Genomic DNA, 16,743 nt, shown 5'->3' on the forward strand with positions numbered 1-16,743 from the left:
GAAAGGAATATTGCAATACAGCTCCACTTTAAAAGCTCACATTTGCTACTTAAGCAGTTGACAATTTTAGAGAAATTAAAAGAAATATCAGTTTCATGATGCACACGTCTCATTCTTTATCATCTCAGCACGACATTACACTTTCAGAGATTCTCGGATTGAGCAACTGCCTTTCATATTTTTACATATGACACTAGTAAACGAGAAGAGGGTCAGCGAAGGTGCAGTACCATATGTATAGTTTCAGACCAGCTTCCAGATGACGCATTAAAGCCTTGCTAATCCAGACACTGGTTTATTCAAAGCGGGGTTCAATATTATCACCTATAAATCAGTATTTGCTTTATAAAATGTAATGGAAAATGCTAATAAGGATTACTTGTGAAATGAAATTGGATTATATGTTATCTATTTTAACTTGATTTGGTACAGTATTCCTTCTTCATAAATCAGCAGCTTCAATTTCTTCTTTCTCTCTCCCCATACCCTGAATTCAGGCAGACAAGTGCACTACAGATTCTCAGGCCACCATTTTTAGAAGTGAAATTATGGGGGCAGACATCAATTAAGCAGAAATTGTAGATTATGCAATCTAAAGCAGAATAAAGAAAAAAAACCCAACCACCCTGTAAAGTCATTAGAGTTCTAATTTATGTGCTATAATGCAAGCTGGTTGTTTATGTATGGTTGGAAGTTGCCCAGCCAGGAAACTTGAAATTCAGAAAGTAATTTAAACCTGGTAATTTTCTTGTACATGCTTGGATGACTGAACAACCGCTATATGCAATGAATATCCATATTCAAAATTATGCTTATATCCACCGTAACCGCTCAGGGCTCATTGATACATTCTATTAACTGGGCACAATAAAACCTTGATTTATTCTACAGTTATCAGGTCTGCAGTAAAGAACGTTCCTTTTAATAACAGGGAAACAGCATTAAAACTTGTCAGAAGCAGTGGTTAAGCGATCATATTCATGCAAATGTGGTGCTGTACTGTCATTGTTCTGTGTGCTGGAGATTGTATGTCAAGACGTCACTGTACAGGGCATGGTGGAGGGACATGGAGATGAAACAGGGATTACTCAGACTCCGAGATGAAGCGATGCTTCTGCAGCACACGGCCGTCTGTAGCCCATCAGGGTGCAAGAACGGGAGTTGAAGCAGAAGACACACACATTACTTCCAAGAGTGCTTACAGGCACTACAGGGGGAAAGGCGATAGACATTTTGGGAAATTACAGGATCCCTGTAAGACTAAGAGAGGGGGTTTTGGTGTGCTGGTCACGGCTTCGGTGACACTGCCAAAGAACCACGTAGGCGGGATGACACACCGGGTGGAGGTACGCAGCAGATGGGCACAACATCCCTGCACCAATAGTACAGCCACCAAATAACACCGGGGTGGGTGAGGAGGATTAAATAAATTCACAAACCCAGGAGTGGGGGGGTAAAAAGGAAAGAAAGGCTTACGCTTTACCATTTTGCTAGACAAACAAACAAACAGACATATCTTTAAAGAAGAAATAAGACTGAAGATCATTTGACTAAGGAAACCTCCCAGGTAACAGAAGGACCTGAAGGTTTCTGCTCTTCTTTTATATTTTTTTCATGAAGATCTGTCCAGATTTAAAATTGAAAATAAATTTGATACAAACTTAGTTCTTTTCCAACCCAGCGATTCTATGATTCTTGTAAATAGTGACTCATAGGCAAACCACAGCTCTCTGAAATAAAACATTTAGCTGTCATCGAATGAAAGCTGCCCAGCTCGACAGAGAGCAAACAGGCAGAATTCTGCTGGTTTGGTGGCACACAGGACACTCCCTCTTGGAGTGAGGCTGGCCATGCCAAGGTGCTGGGAAGCGAAGCCCACCCCTGCAGCATCAGCCACCACAGCGCACCCCAACGACGCGCCCCTGGGGCTGATGACAGCGGGGAGAGATCCCCCAGCATCGGCCAGCTCCATCATGACCCTCTCCTGAGTGCGACAAGCTGTTTTTCTGCCTGGTCAGAACAGATGAGCATCATCATCAGGGAGCAGATGTTCGGAGTGCATTTGCACTTAACCGGCATGGGGAGAGCGTACAAATCTGAACAGAAGTGCATTAACAATTAGCTGACTACAACATATCATTTACATATACAAACAGTTTCATGCTGTAGACAGATCCTAGTTTTCCATTGCTTCAGTTTTATTTTTCTCCCTCTCCATTTTCTTCCTTAGTTGTAAGAATCATTAAAAAGAAAGATACTCTGCTTATCTTCAGTGCAGAATTAGAAGTTTGCCTGACTATGACATAATGTCACGTGTGTTGACACTATGGCCAAGGACAATTACAGCTCAGCCCAGGTAGCTAAAAGGACAAAGAATCAGGGCAAAGACCATCTCGGACACTTTACTCAAGTACATCAGCTGCACACTGCATTTAAGAACAAGTTGTGGCTTTGGCCAGCTAAGTTGATGCTTTTATGCAAACTAGGACTCATTCACATCTAGATCCTGTCTGAGAAGGCAAGAGCCATACCATGAGTTCACCATACCCACTGTGCTCTTTGTTGTTTTGATGTTTGGTTTTGTTTCTTTTTTTTTTTTTTAATAAAATAAAGTAAGCTTACCAACTTTTCTTTCTTTCTTTCGAAAAAGCTCCTGAGGCATCTAGTTTTACCCTTATTAAAATCCCTCTGATATGAAATAACACAGATGTAATATTTGTTTTAGTAAAACTAGATTGATCACACCATTCCTTCTGCTTCCTACTGCAAGTTATTTATCTAACAACACAAACCGCTTTGGAGTACAGCTTGTGTGAGCCCAAAAGGTCACAAAAGGTGTCACCCCAAAACACCCAGGGCCCGCCATGCAAATATCTGCACAACTTGTCCTGCTGACAATCTTCCAGTAACAACACACTGCACGAAAGATAATAGTCACTTGTTCCACAGGACACCATTCATTTTGGTTTTTCCTCCCACATAGCTCCCAGTTTTTAGTGCATTGCTTGGTTTTGGGAATTCAGCAAAGTTGATGCAGGTGGAAACACATCAATGAGGGCAAAGCAGCAGTGAGAAGAGTGATGGACTCTGCATGAGCCTCCTCAAGTGCTCTGCAGTTGACATCTGCTCTTGTAAAGCAAGGACTGACGGTCATGGCACATTATAGCAGAGCCTCAGTGCAGAAGGCTGAGGAGCAGAGGGAAAGCAGGATCTGCAGCCAGCGTCACCAGCCTCCCTGACCAAGCAGTACAGAAAGCTGCCTGTAAGACCCAGAGCACGACTGACCTGTTTGTAAGCATTCGTGCATTGACCCACCACGTTCCAGGACATCATGAATTACAAGTATCCCATTGCCATATAAACAAGGCGTAGTGGGTCAGCTTTTGACCGTGGGAATGTCCCACAAATACCCAGGTAGCACAGCCCCATCAGCAACCCACCACCACCAACCCATCTCTCCCACTCTCCAGCTTCTCAGCAACCTGTGGACAGGGGGCTGATCAACAGGGATAACCTCTGTTGAGGGAGACACAAAGCTGACATCACAGAGATTTGTGGCCAATAAAGATGCCACAGCAATTTTCCAACCAGGAACTGTTACAAATGACAAGATTGGTAATCGCACTTAAGAAAATTCAGAGTGAACAAGATCAATTATTCCCACTACCTTTCCATATCTTTTTTACATGCCTGGGGGAGAAAGAACGCTGTTCCGAATGTTTCACGTCATACTGAGTGCTAAACCAAATTCAGCCCCAAGCCGGAAACAGTTCATATTTTTGCAGGTGTCAGGTGGTCAGACCTGACAGGGTGCAGGGACAGGTAAGTGGCATCTTGGCGGTTCCTGGTGTCACCCACCACCCACCGAGATCGCAGAATGGCACCGTGGCATGGTCCTTGTCTCCTTCACACTGCAGCCACCACACGAAACAACTCACTGCCTCAGACTTCCATGGAGATGGGTCACCATCTAAGCATCCGACAAATCCCAAGAAAGTTTCTCATCTCCTTACACATTGCACAACCACGACAAATTAAAGCAGAAACGCTTCAGCACCACAATCACAGCAGTCTCCAGAAATTTACTCAGATAATTACTCAAAAAATTACTCCAAAACCACAGTCTCAACACTGCAGCCCAGCAAGAGCACCTGCTATAAAGCTTAAGACAGCATGCCAGCACCACTATCCCCCAGCAGACAAAAGGGGGATCTGAACCTCAAGCTTATTTTACCTTACTTTAGTGAGGCTCATACATCAAATAGCACAGGTCATTTTGCTACCGTCATACAAAACCCCAGCAACCTACAATTTCACCACCAGCAGCAGTTCTCTGTATCAGACTTTTCTTCTCAGCCACGTCCCTCTTCTCCATTGGATTTAGTGATTAAAAAACAACACGACTTACAGTTTACTGTGACTTTTACTTTTTTCACGTCTGGGACGGAGACATCATTTTCTGCACTGCATTCATATTCCCCAGCCTGGTCTCTTGTAATTCCATAGATGTCCAGGTACTGTCCGCTCTCAAAGGGTTTTGCTGAAATGAAATAATCAGAGGAATAAATTACTGTAAGCTGAGCACAAAACACCTGAACCTACTGACACCCACCAGCAGCTGGAGAGCTTTGCTCAGGTGTAGCACATGTCCAAGGGGAGCTGGGCAATTGCAGCTTTTGCTCAGAAATCCCGGTTCTAAGGTGGACTGCAAACACCCCCTGAGCTCCTGGGGTTGGCCAAGGGTCCTCTCCTGCCCCTCACCCTAGGTCAGCAGCCCCCAGACCCATGAAAACCACTTGTTAATGCAGCTCTGTACCTGATGGGCTTTACAGAACGTGGGGCAGGGTCCTCAGCCAAAGCTGCCTGAGGAGTTCAGCATCCTTTAGGGCTTATGGTTTGCACCTGGGCAGAGACCTGCCCCCCACCCCAGCAAAGAGAAGCAATGCCAGGGCAAGCTAAAGGGACCAGCAGTCCAGCTCCGGAATCAGTGAAATCCATCAGCTTCCCCTCACAGATGCCCAACCATCCTTTGGTCTTGTAGCTGTACAGCAACCAGCTGGATGTGCATATATATATATATGTATATATAAGGGTGATCAGTCTCATCAGCTGGAGGGCTGAGCTTCCGTGCACCCTGAGGGTTCCCAAAACCAGTGGCCAATCACCTGTAATGGGAATCTGTGGGTGCTAAATGGGTGGGTCATCCTACATCCCACCTCCAGGGAAAAAGCCCTTGCTCAGCACACCACTCAGTGCATACATGTTGTGCCCTAATAAACATTTTATCATATTGATTAAAACATAAATAATAGTTCTCCTCCCCCAAAAGACCCAGGCACAGTAAATAAGATACTCAATGTTTGCCTGTAACACAGAAATAAGGATAATCTGTGTAAGTGCTACTGAAAACAGGTAGAGTCTACCTGACGCAAACCGCTATGAAGATCAAACAGAAATATGTAGCTCCTTGGTATGATATAGCTGAAACCGTTAATGATTTTAGAGAGCAAGAACAGTTATATGATTCAAAAAGGAATTTATGTCCACTTGACAGAGTCGTAGCATACACAGACATCTTTGTAGTTTTCTAAATCCCAGCATCTCCCAGCTTTTCCCTACTGTGTTCCTGCCTTGCCGTGAGCACCGATGTCCTTCAGATGAAAAATGCTACTTGGTTCGAAGTGCATCTCTCTCTGTGTTTTCAGCAGTGTGCTGTAGGTGGGGAACAAATTAATTGTTTCAGATTCCTCACAAGGCGTTCATCACATAATAAAACAAATAATGCTAAATATAGTTTTTATCTTAAAACAACATATCAGAGGAATGCTGGAAATTGCGGGCCTAAAAGTAGAAAAGAGTTGCTAAAAGTGTTTTTGCAGACAGACAAGCTTTTAACTGACTGTTAATAACTTTGCAATTTATGGACCAATGGCAAAAATCTGTACTGAGGAGTGAGAACTAAGTAGAGGTATTGTGCTCACGTCCATCACAGCAGTGAATTTCACTTCCTTATCTGTTCACGGATTAATGTTTTCAAGTGTGCAAGGTTCAAAACATCAATTATAGCAGCGCAACGCTTAGCAAGATGGCACTCATTAATAAGCACAGTGCACCATGCCTGTCATGGGAAAGAGCCCAAGTAAGAACTGGCTATGTAAAATAGAAAGATAAGATTGAAACTGGAAAATTATTGTGAATTGAACTGAACATTCATAAAATGCAATGAAATAATTTATGGGATATGAGAAACGGCATGAGAATGAATTTTTTTCTCTTCCATGTTGTTCATAGGAATAAACTACAGAAAATAACCCCTTCCACACACAAGCCAGCTGGTACTGTTCACATCGTGGCCATCATCCTGCTCTGCTTTGGCCGGGTTGAATCAATTTATCGGAAAATTTTATTTGCTATTGCTTTGAAGTGTAGTGAAGGATGCAAAACCCCTGCCTGCGCAGGGGCATCTGCCCGGGCAGACGAGAGACCTTCCAAGATTTCTGCTTTGTTTCTAATAGCAAAATATAAATATAAATCTGATATAAAATGCAAAATTCTCCTGTGTGTCAGGTTAAAAATTACTATTGAATTATGAGATTGTAATGCTTTCCAATGTCAGTATTTCCCTGGTTATGCGGTATGCACAGAAATATTGTACACTCAATCTTGGGAATAAATTTTGATGTATCCTACCCCAGTTCCAAATAACAATTTGGAAAAAAAAAAAAAGAAAAAAAATCTCTCAAAGAACCTGGAATTTAATAAAAATAGTTATCTGTTTTGGAGTTAAGCTAAACCCAAACATTCTCTGCTTTAAACTATGTTTTAGTGCAAACACAACACACCAGGTGACAACCTGGTTTCTTGTCTCCCACTTCTGCTTCCTTAACAATTCCCAGACTGTAGCTGCACTCCTGGCACTCGCTTTGCCACCTGAAGGGGACAATGCTCAGCCAGGGTGAATACAGCCACCGCTCCGCGCTGACAGGTTTATGCATTTGGCACAGTCCTACCATGGCACGAACGGCGTCAGTTCTCACAGTTCTCAGGTCTGCCAAGCAGTCACCCACCCGCCGAAAAACATCAAGAGGGGATGTCTGGAGGGAAAGCACATGCACGTTCGGGTGCTGACACCAGGCAGCGTCGGGGTACTGCTGAGGACCGAGCAGGCACCACGACACGTCGCCACAGCTCAAACGCATCAACGCTGCTGGCTGGAAACTTGGTGGGAGTTCCCACAATAATTCCCATTGGGATGAGTTGCAAAAACACCCATCAGCGCTTTTTCTAACCCTTGTATTCACGGGGATCTTACGCTGAGCTAATTTAGGCTGCAAACTATGCGTGCATTTTTATAGTGCTGTAAACCCCAAGTGTTTTATGCAACTCGTATAGACACTTGAAAATACTGAAGTTGTCTTTAAATCCTTAAGCCCCCAGAAATTTTGTATCCAGATCACGTAAGAAAGCTTTTAGTAAATACTAGAGATAAATATTTTTCTTAGGGAATACATAGATGCCGCGTTTCATCTTTCCTGTTTGTCTGCACAGTGTTTCATCTCCCCCAGCTTGCTTTTAGTTCTAGGGATTTCTCATGGCAGCGTGGGACAACTTAAATCGCGTTACGTGAAAGATATATGCATAAGTATATGTAAGCATGTTTATGTGACATTGCACGCACATCCAGCTCAAAAAAGGATATTCATAAGCAGTAGGGAGAAGAATTTGGGTATGAAGATGTTGGTGACAGAAGACGAATTTGAGCAGGTAACAGTTTTCTCACTGTTTTTTCCTGGGATGTCTTACAGGCTGGAGTCACCACACCTTGCTCTGTCCTTCTGCAGGCCATGTGCACTTTATGGACCCTAAGAAGATGTCAGGAATGTGTCAGACTGGTTTTCCCGGCTGTGGAACCAAAAGTCTTATCAGATTTGCTATTTGAGGGAAAAAAAAAAAATCTGAAAGGCTCATTAGACCGTCAGCCTGAGGTTGTGTCAGCCAAGATTTTTGATCAAAGATGGGAAAAGACTGTTAGTTGAGGTAAAAGCAACATAAACATGAGTGTGCTTCATATCCAAGGCCATTCCTGGTGGGCTTTTCAGAAGATATCTTAACTAGACTTACTGACACACATAATGATACGTAAGTAATCTGCTCTGGGTATCTTAAGGTATAAAACCAGACTCTTCAGCCAGGAAGGGAAATGCCTGTGAAGCTAAGCTTGAATGCCTGTTTTCTGCTACTGCCATGTGATATGATGCCTGATAAACCACCACCCTGGTTATTCCTAGGGAGAGTACACAATTAAGACTGTGCTCTCTTCCTAGGCATATGGTATCTGGCATCAGGTGCAGCACACGCGCACATCGCCATATGGGCCAGTTCTCCAAGGCTCGGACGGATGAGTTCTGCAAGGGTAGCATTTTCCTCCCCCGGTGTTAAACGTAAGTCAGCAAAAAGAAGAATCTGGTGCAAGTCCAGGGTAGCTCTAAAAAACTCTGAGGACTTAATCTGAGCCAAGGGGGATTTTTTTCCCCCCTATTCACTAGACTATTAAACAACTACAATATAGCCCCGGTATATAAACTGTAAAACCTGTTCAGTGTACAGGACCAGCTTTTATGACCCAGTCTTTGAGATAACTCATCCTCCAGCAGAGACTGAAGACCCTTAAAGGACCGGGCGTGTGGAGAGCATGAGGCTGCGCTGATACAAATCCTGGTTTATCACAGACTCACGGCATTCCGATGACACACGAGAGACTGTGCGGAGCTCAGTGAACTGTGTCCCCAAAGAGAGGAGGTGAAGAGATCCGGGTTCATCCTCACAAATACTGCCTCGCTGATGAGAACTGGGCTCAGTATGAGAGAACAGAAGGTGGTCTCCAAGGAGGATGCCATCATGATGCCATCTGATTATCACCAGATGCTTTAAGTAATCTATAAGGTCCTTCTTGGTCTCAGAGGCTGGGTGGGGTTACGGGACCAAGGGCACAAGCAGAGATCTCACTTTCCTGGAGATGAACTGCCATGGGATGCTGAGAACGATCAAATGGATTCACCCAGAAAAATGATCTGAAGGTGTTTCTACTACTCATTATGTATTCTGCGTTTAAAGTTACACCAAATGCTGTAACTGGATAATCCTCCCCAAGGCACTGCAGGTAATCTGAACAGCTCATTGTCTATTAGGAGAATGGCCCTATCATATTACAGACCATTTAAACAGTGATTGCTGAAGGCCATTTAGCTTTGAAACTAAAAATCAGATAAAAAAGGTAAAGAAAAATAATATCCAAAACCGACAGATGAATTGAGGGCTGGAGGAGATCTTCCAGCTGACGACACAAGGCAAGCAAGTAGAACAATTTTGTAAGAAGGGCAAGCTGGTAAAAGAGATGCGAACATGGACAAAGATGAAAGGCTAAATCTGCGTGTGAAAGGTATAGGTAGGGAGAGAAGCATTTGGAGAGCTGGCTGTGTGCATGCTCATGGCGTGGGCAATGTGAATCTCAGCTCATTATGAAGAGATGTGTGAGAAGGGTAGAGGTTGGTCCTATGAAGTGAAGATGGTCCTAGATGTGAAGTCGTCACATCTAGTTTTTCTCATTGTTTAAAGTTACACCAGTTTCTGTCTCTGCGCAGAACTGCTGCCATGCTGCACTACGTGTCTGAGATTCAAGGAGTTATGATCTTTTGGAGCAAGTTTGAACTTCCTCTTGGCAGAATTCATGCCAGGGGACATGTGGTCAGCACCTACTCCAGAATATGGACTGACTTATTTGCCTTAGCAGCTGAATATTAATAAAGAGGAGAGCCAGCTCCACTTTAATAGTTGAGAAGATACAGTCAACCAGATGTGACTTTGGAAGAAAAAAACCTGCTTGACATAGCAGGTTTCTTAGACGTCTGCAGGTTATGTCTTCTGGATATTTAATTTCATGTATATCAGACTGCACCCTGATTTTGGTGGGTCTGTTCAAAACGCTGTGCCACCTGCAGAAGGCAGAGGTGGAAGTGCAGTCTGCTGCAAGTGCCAGTTTTCCTTCAAGGCATCATTGCTCTGCGTGGAACCACAACCCACAGCAGGGAGACCATCTCTGCATGGTGACATGCTAGGCAGGAGCGGGCTTTGCAAGAGATCCCCTTGCACAGAGGCCGCTGGGTCTTCTGGTAAGCACGGACCTCTTCAGCCCGAGAACAGCCTAAAACAGCTTTCTCTGCAACACAAAAAATTAAAACCGTGTAGGGGAGAACAGGGCAATGATCTTTTTAATAAGGAAGCTGCACGATTAAAGCTCACTTGAGCTTATTTATAATTCATAGCACTTAATGTGGGGAATTTGGCTCTTGGGAAGTGGGTAATTATTCCCAATAAAGCCCCACGCCTGCGGGGGCTTTCAGAAGAGGCTTGGTCCGTCCGTCCATCAGCTGGAGGGTGCGGGAACCCCGGGGCTGGGAAGCAGGAGGAATTGGGGGCAGGAATCCGGACTGTGCCACCACACATTCACCTTGGGGTCAGGGTCTGTGGTCACAGCTTGTCTGACGGCTTTATAGCATTCCTTCCTCCTGCTGCTATATCAAAATGATCCACTGTAAATTACAGTCCATTATTTATCTACTGATTATCTATTTGGCTCAAACACATTTGCTGATCCCTCCCATTTATATGACTTCTGTGTCTGTGGTTTGTTGAAACTGGAGGCATTACTAGAGTTAAATGAATCATTAATGGCTATTTTTTTTCCACATTTCTTCACATCCCTCAAAAGCTACACCATTTCTTAAAATGTGCATTTTAAAAAAGAATTCTTAACATGTTTAAAATACGATTTATTCATTAAAATGCCCAGAAGAAATGATTCTGGGAAATCAAACAGCAAGTATGGCAGGTATGGTTGGGATTAATGTAGCATCTGCTACTCGCTCGCTGTCACCTCCCCGGGGCATCTGCCTTCACCAGTCTGCCCAGCCTGGGTTGCCTGCCTGCAGCCTTCCTGAGGCGGAAAGCCTCAGAGGCCAAAACCCCCTTGTCACAAAGTGGTATAGCCACCACCTCAGTACCAACACCCATCATCAGCGTGGGGCAGGACAGAAATAATAGTAAAAAAAGTAATAAAAATTTTAAAATAGCCCGAACACCCAAACCCGGAGTATTTGAAAAGTAAAATAGAAAAGAAGGAGCATATAATTGGATTTTTGAGATCATTTGTTACTTTTCTTTAAAAATTTGTACAAGCCCCAACATTGGCATGCGCTCTTCAAAAGACCAGTATCTCCCAAAATAGCCTCGAGGGACACTATATCAAAGGAATGGGAAAGAGGGTGAAATCTAGAGCTGCTTGGTCGGGTTTTGAACATTAAAGATTTTGTTTCAGTGATATATCTTCTATGATTCATAAATTGCTCACTCAAAAGTACAGTATTCCTCAAATAAAAATGAGCTCATATCTGAGGGAATAAACTAAGCATGTATTAAAATTCTAATTTTCACTGCATTTTATGAACTATTAATGAGTTAATCTCCTTTTATTGAAAAAGCAAGAAATACTTGCCATTTCTTATAAAATCTTCAGAAAATTCACACTTATTTCTGTGCAATGTTTTTGTACTGTTTGTCTCTGAAATTCTGTATTTCGCAAAGATTGCAATCTTACTCTTGTTTCTCAGTTCCTTCACAAAGGCTCAATTATTTAACCATCTTGGTTTGAATATTCTTCTGACAACGGTGTTTTAACAAGATTTTTTTTTTCCCCCCAGCCTGTTTAAACATTTTAAGAAGCCATGAGGATTTCTAGGAATATCTTTAATTGTTCCTAAAGGGATGCTCAAACTTCTGGAACGGTCCTGATAAAAATGACATTTTTTTTTCTGAGAAATCTTCCTCAAAAACCCCCTACCACAGTCAGTGGAATGTCACTTCAGCCCAGAGCAATGGGTTGTGATACTGAATGTCACTTAATTGGATTATAATACGAAATATCCTGAGAATGGTATTTACATGTATCATTAAAAATAAGGCCAGAAGTCCCATAATCTGAAACCAGACACTCTCTTTTGCATGGGAGAGGTGTAATTTTGGGAGATTTTTTTGTTGTTTATCCAAAGGCAAAGGAAAGAAGCACAACAAGCAGCTCATATTGAGTACTAGTGTTTGCACTGCTGCCTTTAAACTGTTAATTAATCCCCTCATTTACTCCACCTAGAGCTCCACACTATTTCCCCTTGAGTTCTTGGGAAGCTGCCAGCTGTGTGTGCGGTATCAGGGAACCATTGATTTAGCGACACGCGATGCCTTTACCAACTGAAAAACTTCCCTTCAGGATCAAGCGCCAGGCCATTAAATTCATATAAAATATTAATCATAAAGCTTCAAGCCCACACACGATTGTATCATGGACAAATCTATCTACGCCATCACCATGTGCCCGTCAGTGTGATATTTAGCTGTCCCATACACCTAATTTTTCTTGTGTAAGTGCTGACGAAAGACCCCGTGTGCCCCACGCGCTGTCCCACATCCCACATCAAGGGATGCACGCTTTGGGTGTTTTCTAGGGAGGGCCAGCAGTGCAAGTTTTTGCAGTGAGGATATTCAACCAACCAACTAGCTTTGCATGTCAAGAGAATCATAGAATCACAGAATGGTTTGGGTTGGAAGGGACCTTAAAGATCATCTAGTCCCACCCCCCCTGCCATGGGCAGGGACACCTTCCACTAGACCAGGTTGCTCCAAGCCTCATCCAGCCTGGCCTTGGACCCTTCCAGGGATGGGGCATCCACAACCTCTCTGGGCAACCTGTTCCAGTGCCTCACTACCCTCTCTGTGAAGAATTTCTTCCTGATATCTAATCTAAACCTCCCTGATTTCAATTTGTACCCATTACCCCTTGTCCTATCACTACAGGCTCTTGTAAAAAGTCCTCTCCCAGCACCCTTGTAGGCCCCTTCAGATACTGGAAAGCTGCAATGAGGTCTCCTCGGAACCTCCTCTTCTCCAGGCTAAGTGTGTTGCAGCATCTCAACCTGTATTGGATGAATAGCAGGGATTTTGGCGACCGAAGGAATTACTTGGGCGCCCAACCCAGCTGGCGTGGGAAGCAGCCCAAAGCCCTGGTGCTGTGCCTTTGGTGCTTACAGGGAAACGTGTCAGCCCACCAGACTGGAAGGCTTCCTGACTCCTGGATGTTCTGGCCACAAATGATGACTGAGAGAAGCACATCACTGTCCTTCCCTCCTCCTGAAGTCAGGATAGACATCGCCATCGGATGCCAGGGAGTGGAAGAGGAACCGACAGGAATGTGCTGATTTCCGCTTCTCCACTCCACTGCACAAGTAAAATCTCCCTGATCACGGTCAATCTCAGCCTGGCACTACTGATCGTCCCCGCACTGGTCCATCTCTGACAGTTTCCTGGCGTGTCTCCAAGCTCGCTGCAAGGAACAGATGTTTCGGCTCAGGCCGGTAATGCTTCACCTGAACGAGGAGCACAGCGCTAGCGCCGTAATGAAGCTGTTTGCCTGCGAGATGAGTAATGATGGCATGAGGGAGGCATATCACTGTCATTGCTGATCAGGTTAAATCACTGAATTATTTCACGTTCTGCTTCTTAGACATCTAAAGGGAACCAGCTTCACTTTTGGTCCAATGCAGCAATAAATCTGCCTGCGTTTAGGAAAGACGGCTGCACATCGTTGCCATTGGGGATGCCACATCTCAAGTGGGCCAGGAGCCGGGTTCACCCTACGTCCTGTGAGCACATCCCCGGGGCTGGTCTCAAAGGTTCCTCTCCTGCAGGACGTCACTTTGATGAAGTGATAGGTCCATATGAGAAAACCCTTCATTACAGGCAGGGCTCTTACCAAGCAGCTGAGGAAGCCAGATGGGATCAGTTGGAGAGGAAGACAATAGAACCAGGGACTCCAGGCAGTGCAAACTCGAACCCATGAAGCAGGAAACAATTATCACCAATACTAAGCTATCCAGGACAGAGCAGCTTGAGTGAAAGAGGTCTTTTCTTATGGCAGTATTGCCAGGCTCTTCAAAGTACCTGCTGATTGGACTTTGAATTATGAATTTGGGAAAATTAAGTTGGATAGCGAGATCCTTTGCACACCTTGATTAGTGCTGGGAGCAGGTTCGCTGTGCAGAGGCAGCAGCTAAGCGGAGGGTAGGTGAGAACAGCTTCTCATAGATCAAAAATTACATCATGCACAGTCGCAGATATATTAGAGAGAAAGAGTGGTGTGGAATAACCTTCGCCAGCAACGATATCTGCTCGATTTTTAGAATCAGTATGACAAATGACACAAACCAGAAACTTTAGTTTCTAAAACTTTCAGCTTTAAAACCATTTTCAAGCCAGAGACCGAGCATTTTAAAAGATGAGCTCACACTTTGTACACACACAGAGCCCAGGAAATCTGATAATAATTCATGTCAGTTAAGTATTTTCAGCCTGAAAATCCAGCTTCAGAGCACTCGCACTTCAACAAAATACTTCTTATTTCTGCCATGTGTGGATAACATCTGAAAAACGGCGCTCTCTAGCAAGTGGAACAAAATATCTCACACTAGCTGCGCTCGTATCAAGCATTGTTTGTTAGGATTTAGCTAGAAGTTTAAAAAAAGCCTCTTTGCTTCCCCCACACCAGCATTAGCCTTCTGTAGGAGTCTCCTCCAGGAAGGGTCTTGCAGGAATCGCACTCTGCCTGTTCAGGGACTAGCATTGCCTTTTGTCCTGTAATTGAATTGAATCAGCGCTCAGACTTATTCTTCCCAGACAGCCCTATCATTTGAGTGCTCCAAAGATGTATTACACTAATATATCGTCAGAACGACACTGCTATGATGATACATTAATGCAATACATCTTCACAGCTTTAGGGCTGTCCAGAAACAATAGGACAGGCATTAGATTCAGTTCAGTCATATCACACTCATGCACGCCCGCCCTGGCAGCAAATTAAATGTGTTGGAGGAGAGGAGTCATCATGTGAACATGTTCAAACCTAAACTCCGACTTATTTCTGGAAAAGTGTACCTTTCCTCAGTGTTAGTGAAAAATCTGTTACTTTGCGTCTGCCAAACAGTTCTTACAGTTTATTATTACAATAATGATTATTACTATTATTATCACTCTTATTTAAATGTTTCAGCATCACTATTCTCTGGAAACAGGACAACAATAAGAATGTCCTGGTCTCCTAGCCTCTCACTCGACATGGGAAAATCTGTCTTCATTCATCTAAATTAATAATTTCTGAAAATCCAGTCTCCCAAACACATGCACACACACACATCCAGTTTATCCTCATGTTTTAGGAAAATCACTGGACACTAGACTGGAAGCGATGGGGATAAAACTGTGAGAAAAGGTCAAGAGAGCAGGGAAAAACTAGAAAACCTGAAACTAGAAGTCACCAGGGATGATGCTAAGGATCCAGGCTGAGCTGTTACAAAGGCAGAGGGGGACTGTTCAGTATGAAGCTGGGATGGCAACACTACCACACACCACACAGAACTACAAATAAAGCAGCAGATTCCTATGTTTCAATCTTTTTTTTTTTTTTTACTCTTCCTTGTTTTTGCCTGCAGGCAGTGGCTGTGAAACCCACCAGCAACACGTGCACCAACCCACGGTCTCTATGCTAACAGGTAATGCAGCACCATGGGAGGAGATTGAGGTAGTGCTGAGAACCCCACGCGCACCTCTGTGGGTTTGGGGAGGGGGAGCTGTCGTGGAGCAGATCTGTCCCAGTTGCAGGGGCTGGTGGCAGGAGTTCACTTCAAGAGCACACCCACCAGCCTTCCTTCACGTAGGGGGATGAGTTCTTACGCTTTGGGCACATCCCTATCAGCAGTTTAGTTTGGACCTGGAGTGTCTTTGTGAGGTGAACCTCTTGGTCACCCTCACACCTCGCCCGGGGCTGCTGAGCGTGGGACTCAGCCTTGCGTGTGAGCGCTCTGGGTAACGGCACAATGCTGACACGGACTGACTGGGGTGAAAATATGTGTTTGATACATATGAAACGACATCTAACGACACTCATGGTAAAAATCACAACTACGAAGTCAAGCACTCTGAACAAAGCCAAAGGTGAGGCTATCCTTGCAATCTTTTAATGCCCCCTCCCCCCATTTGATATAGACACATCCTGGTCACTGTTATCCAAATGCAGCAGGGATTCATTTGAAGCCCCTTGTTGCTCCCAGCATCCCCCCAGATATTTAGCTAGTCTGGCAAAGCACAACTGTACACACCTGACCTATTGCCCCATGTGCTCTGCCAGCTCTCACAGCCTCCTTCCCACGAAAGCAGCCGTTCCAACTCCTCCGTGCATGTGCTGTAGCAGCAACAGCCTGCTGGGATGTGGAAAGACATCCCACTTCCCTCCATTGGCCTAAATCAAATTTAATCAACTGCAAAACTTCTGTACCTTGAACATTAGGCTACGGTGAGAATTCTTTAAAAGTGTCATTTTAAGGGAGTTGGGTAGAAAAAGTTTTGCTTTATCCATAAGACTTTTTGAAACTATGGAATTTAACCTATTTTGTGTATAGGTAAACCCAGGAAATTCCCAGCAAGCCTCTCCTAAGCAGCAGGTGACTGGTGCTTCTGCTGCTGTCCTTCAGCGGTCTGACCGTGCCCGCTCTGCCTGGCATCACCCGAGCACGCCAGTCATCGGCGCCTCCGGCCTGCCACGGGGAAAACTCTCCTTTGGGAAGTCCGTCAAAACCAAAGTGG

General features: G+C 44.3%; 1 protein-coding gene across 1 annotated transcript in view; it reads right to left on the reverse strand.

The window, feature by feature from the left end:
- NEGR1 (neuronal growth regulator 1) overlaps nucleotides 1-16,743 on the reverse strand; it is a gene marked incomplete at its 3' end in the record, with an annotated part of 112,446 nt that overhangs the window by 21,039 nt on the left and 74,664 nt on the right. Inside the window, 1 exon segment of the mRNA XM_010153858.1 lies at nucleotides 4,409-4,540. Coding sequence (XP_010152160.1) covers nucleotides 4,409-4,540 — 132 coding nt within the window.

The sequence above is a fragment of the Eurypyga helias genome, unplaced genomic scaffold (assembly GCF_000690775.1).
Source record: "Eurypyga helias isolate BGI_N326 unplaced genomic scaffold, ASM69077v1 scaffold2916, whole genome shotgun sequence".
In the NCBI taxonomy this organism is placed as follows: Eukaryota; Metazoa; Chordata; class Aves; order Eurypygiformes; family Eurypygidae; genus Eurypyga; species Eurypyga helias.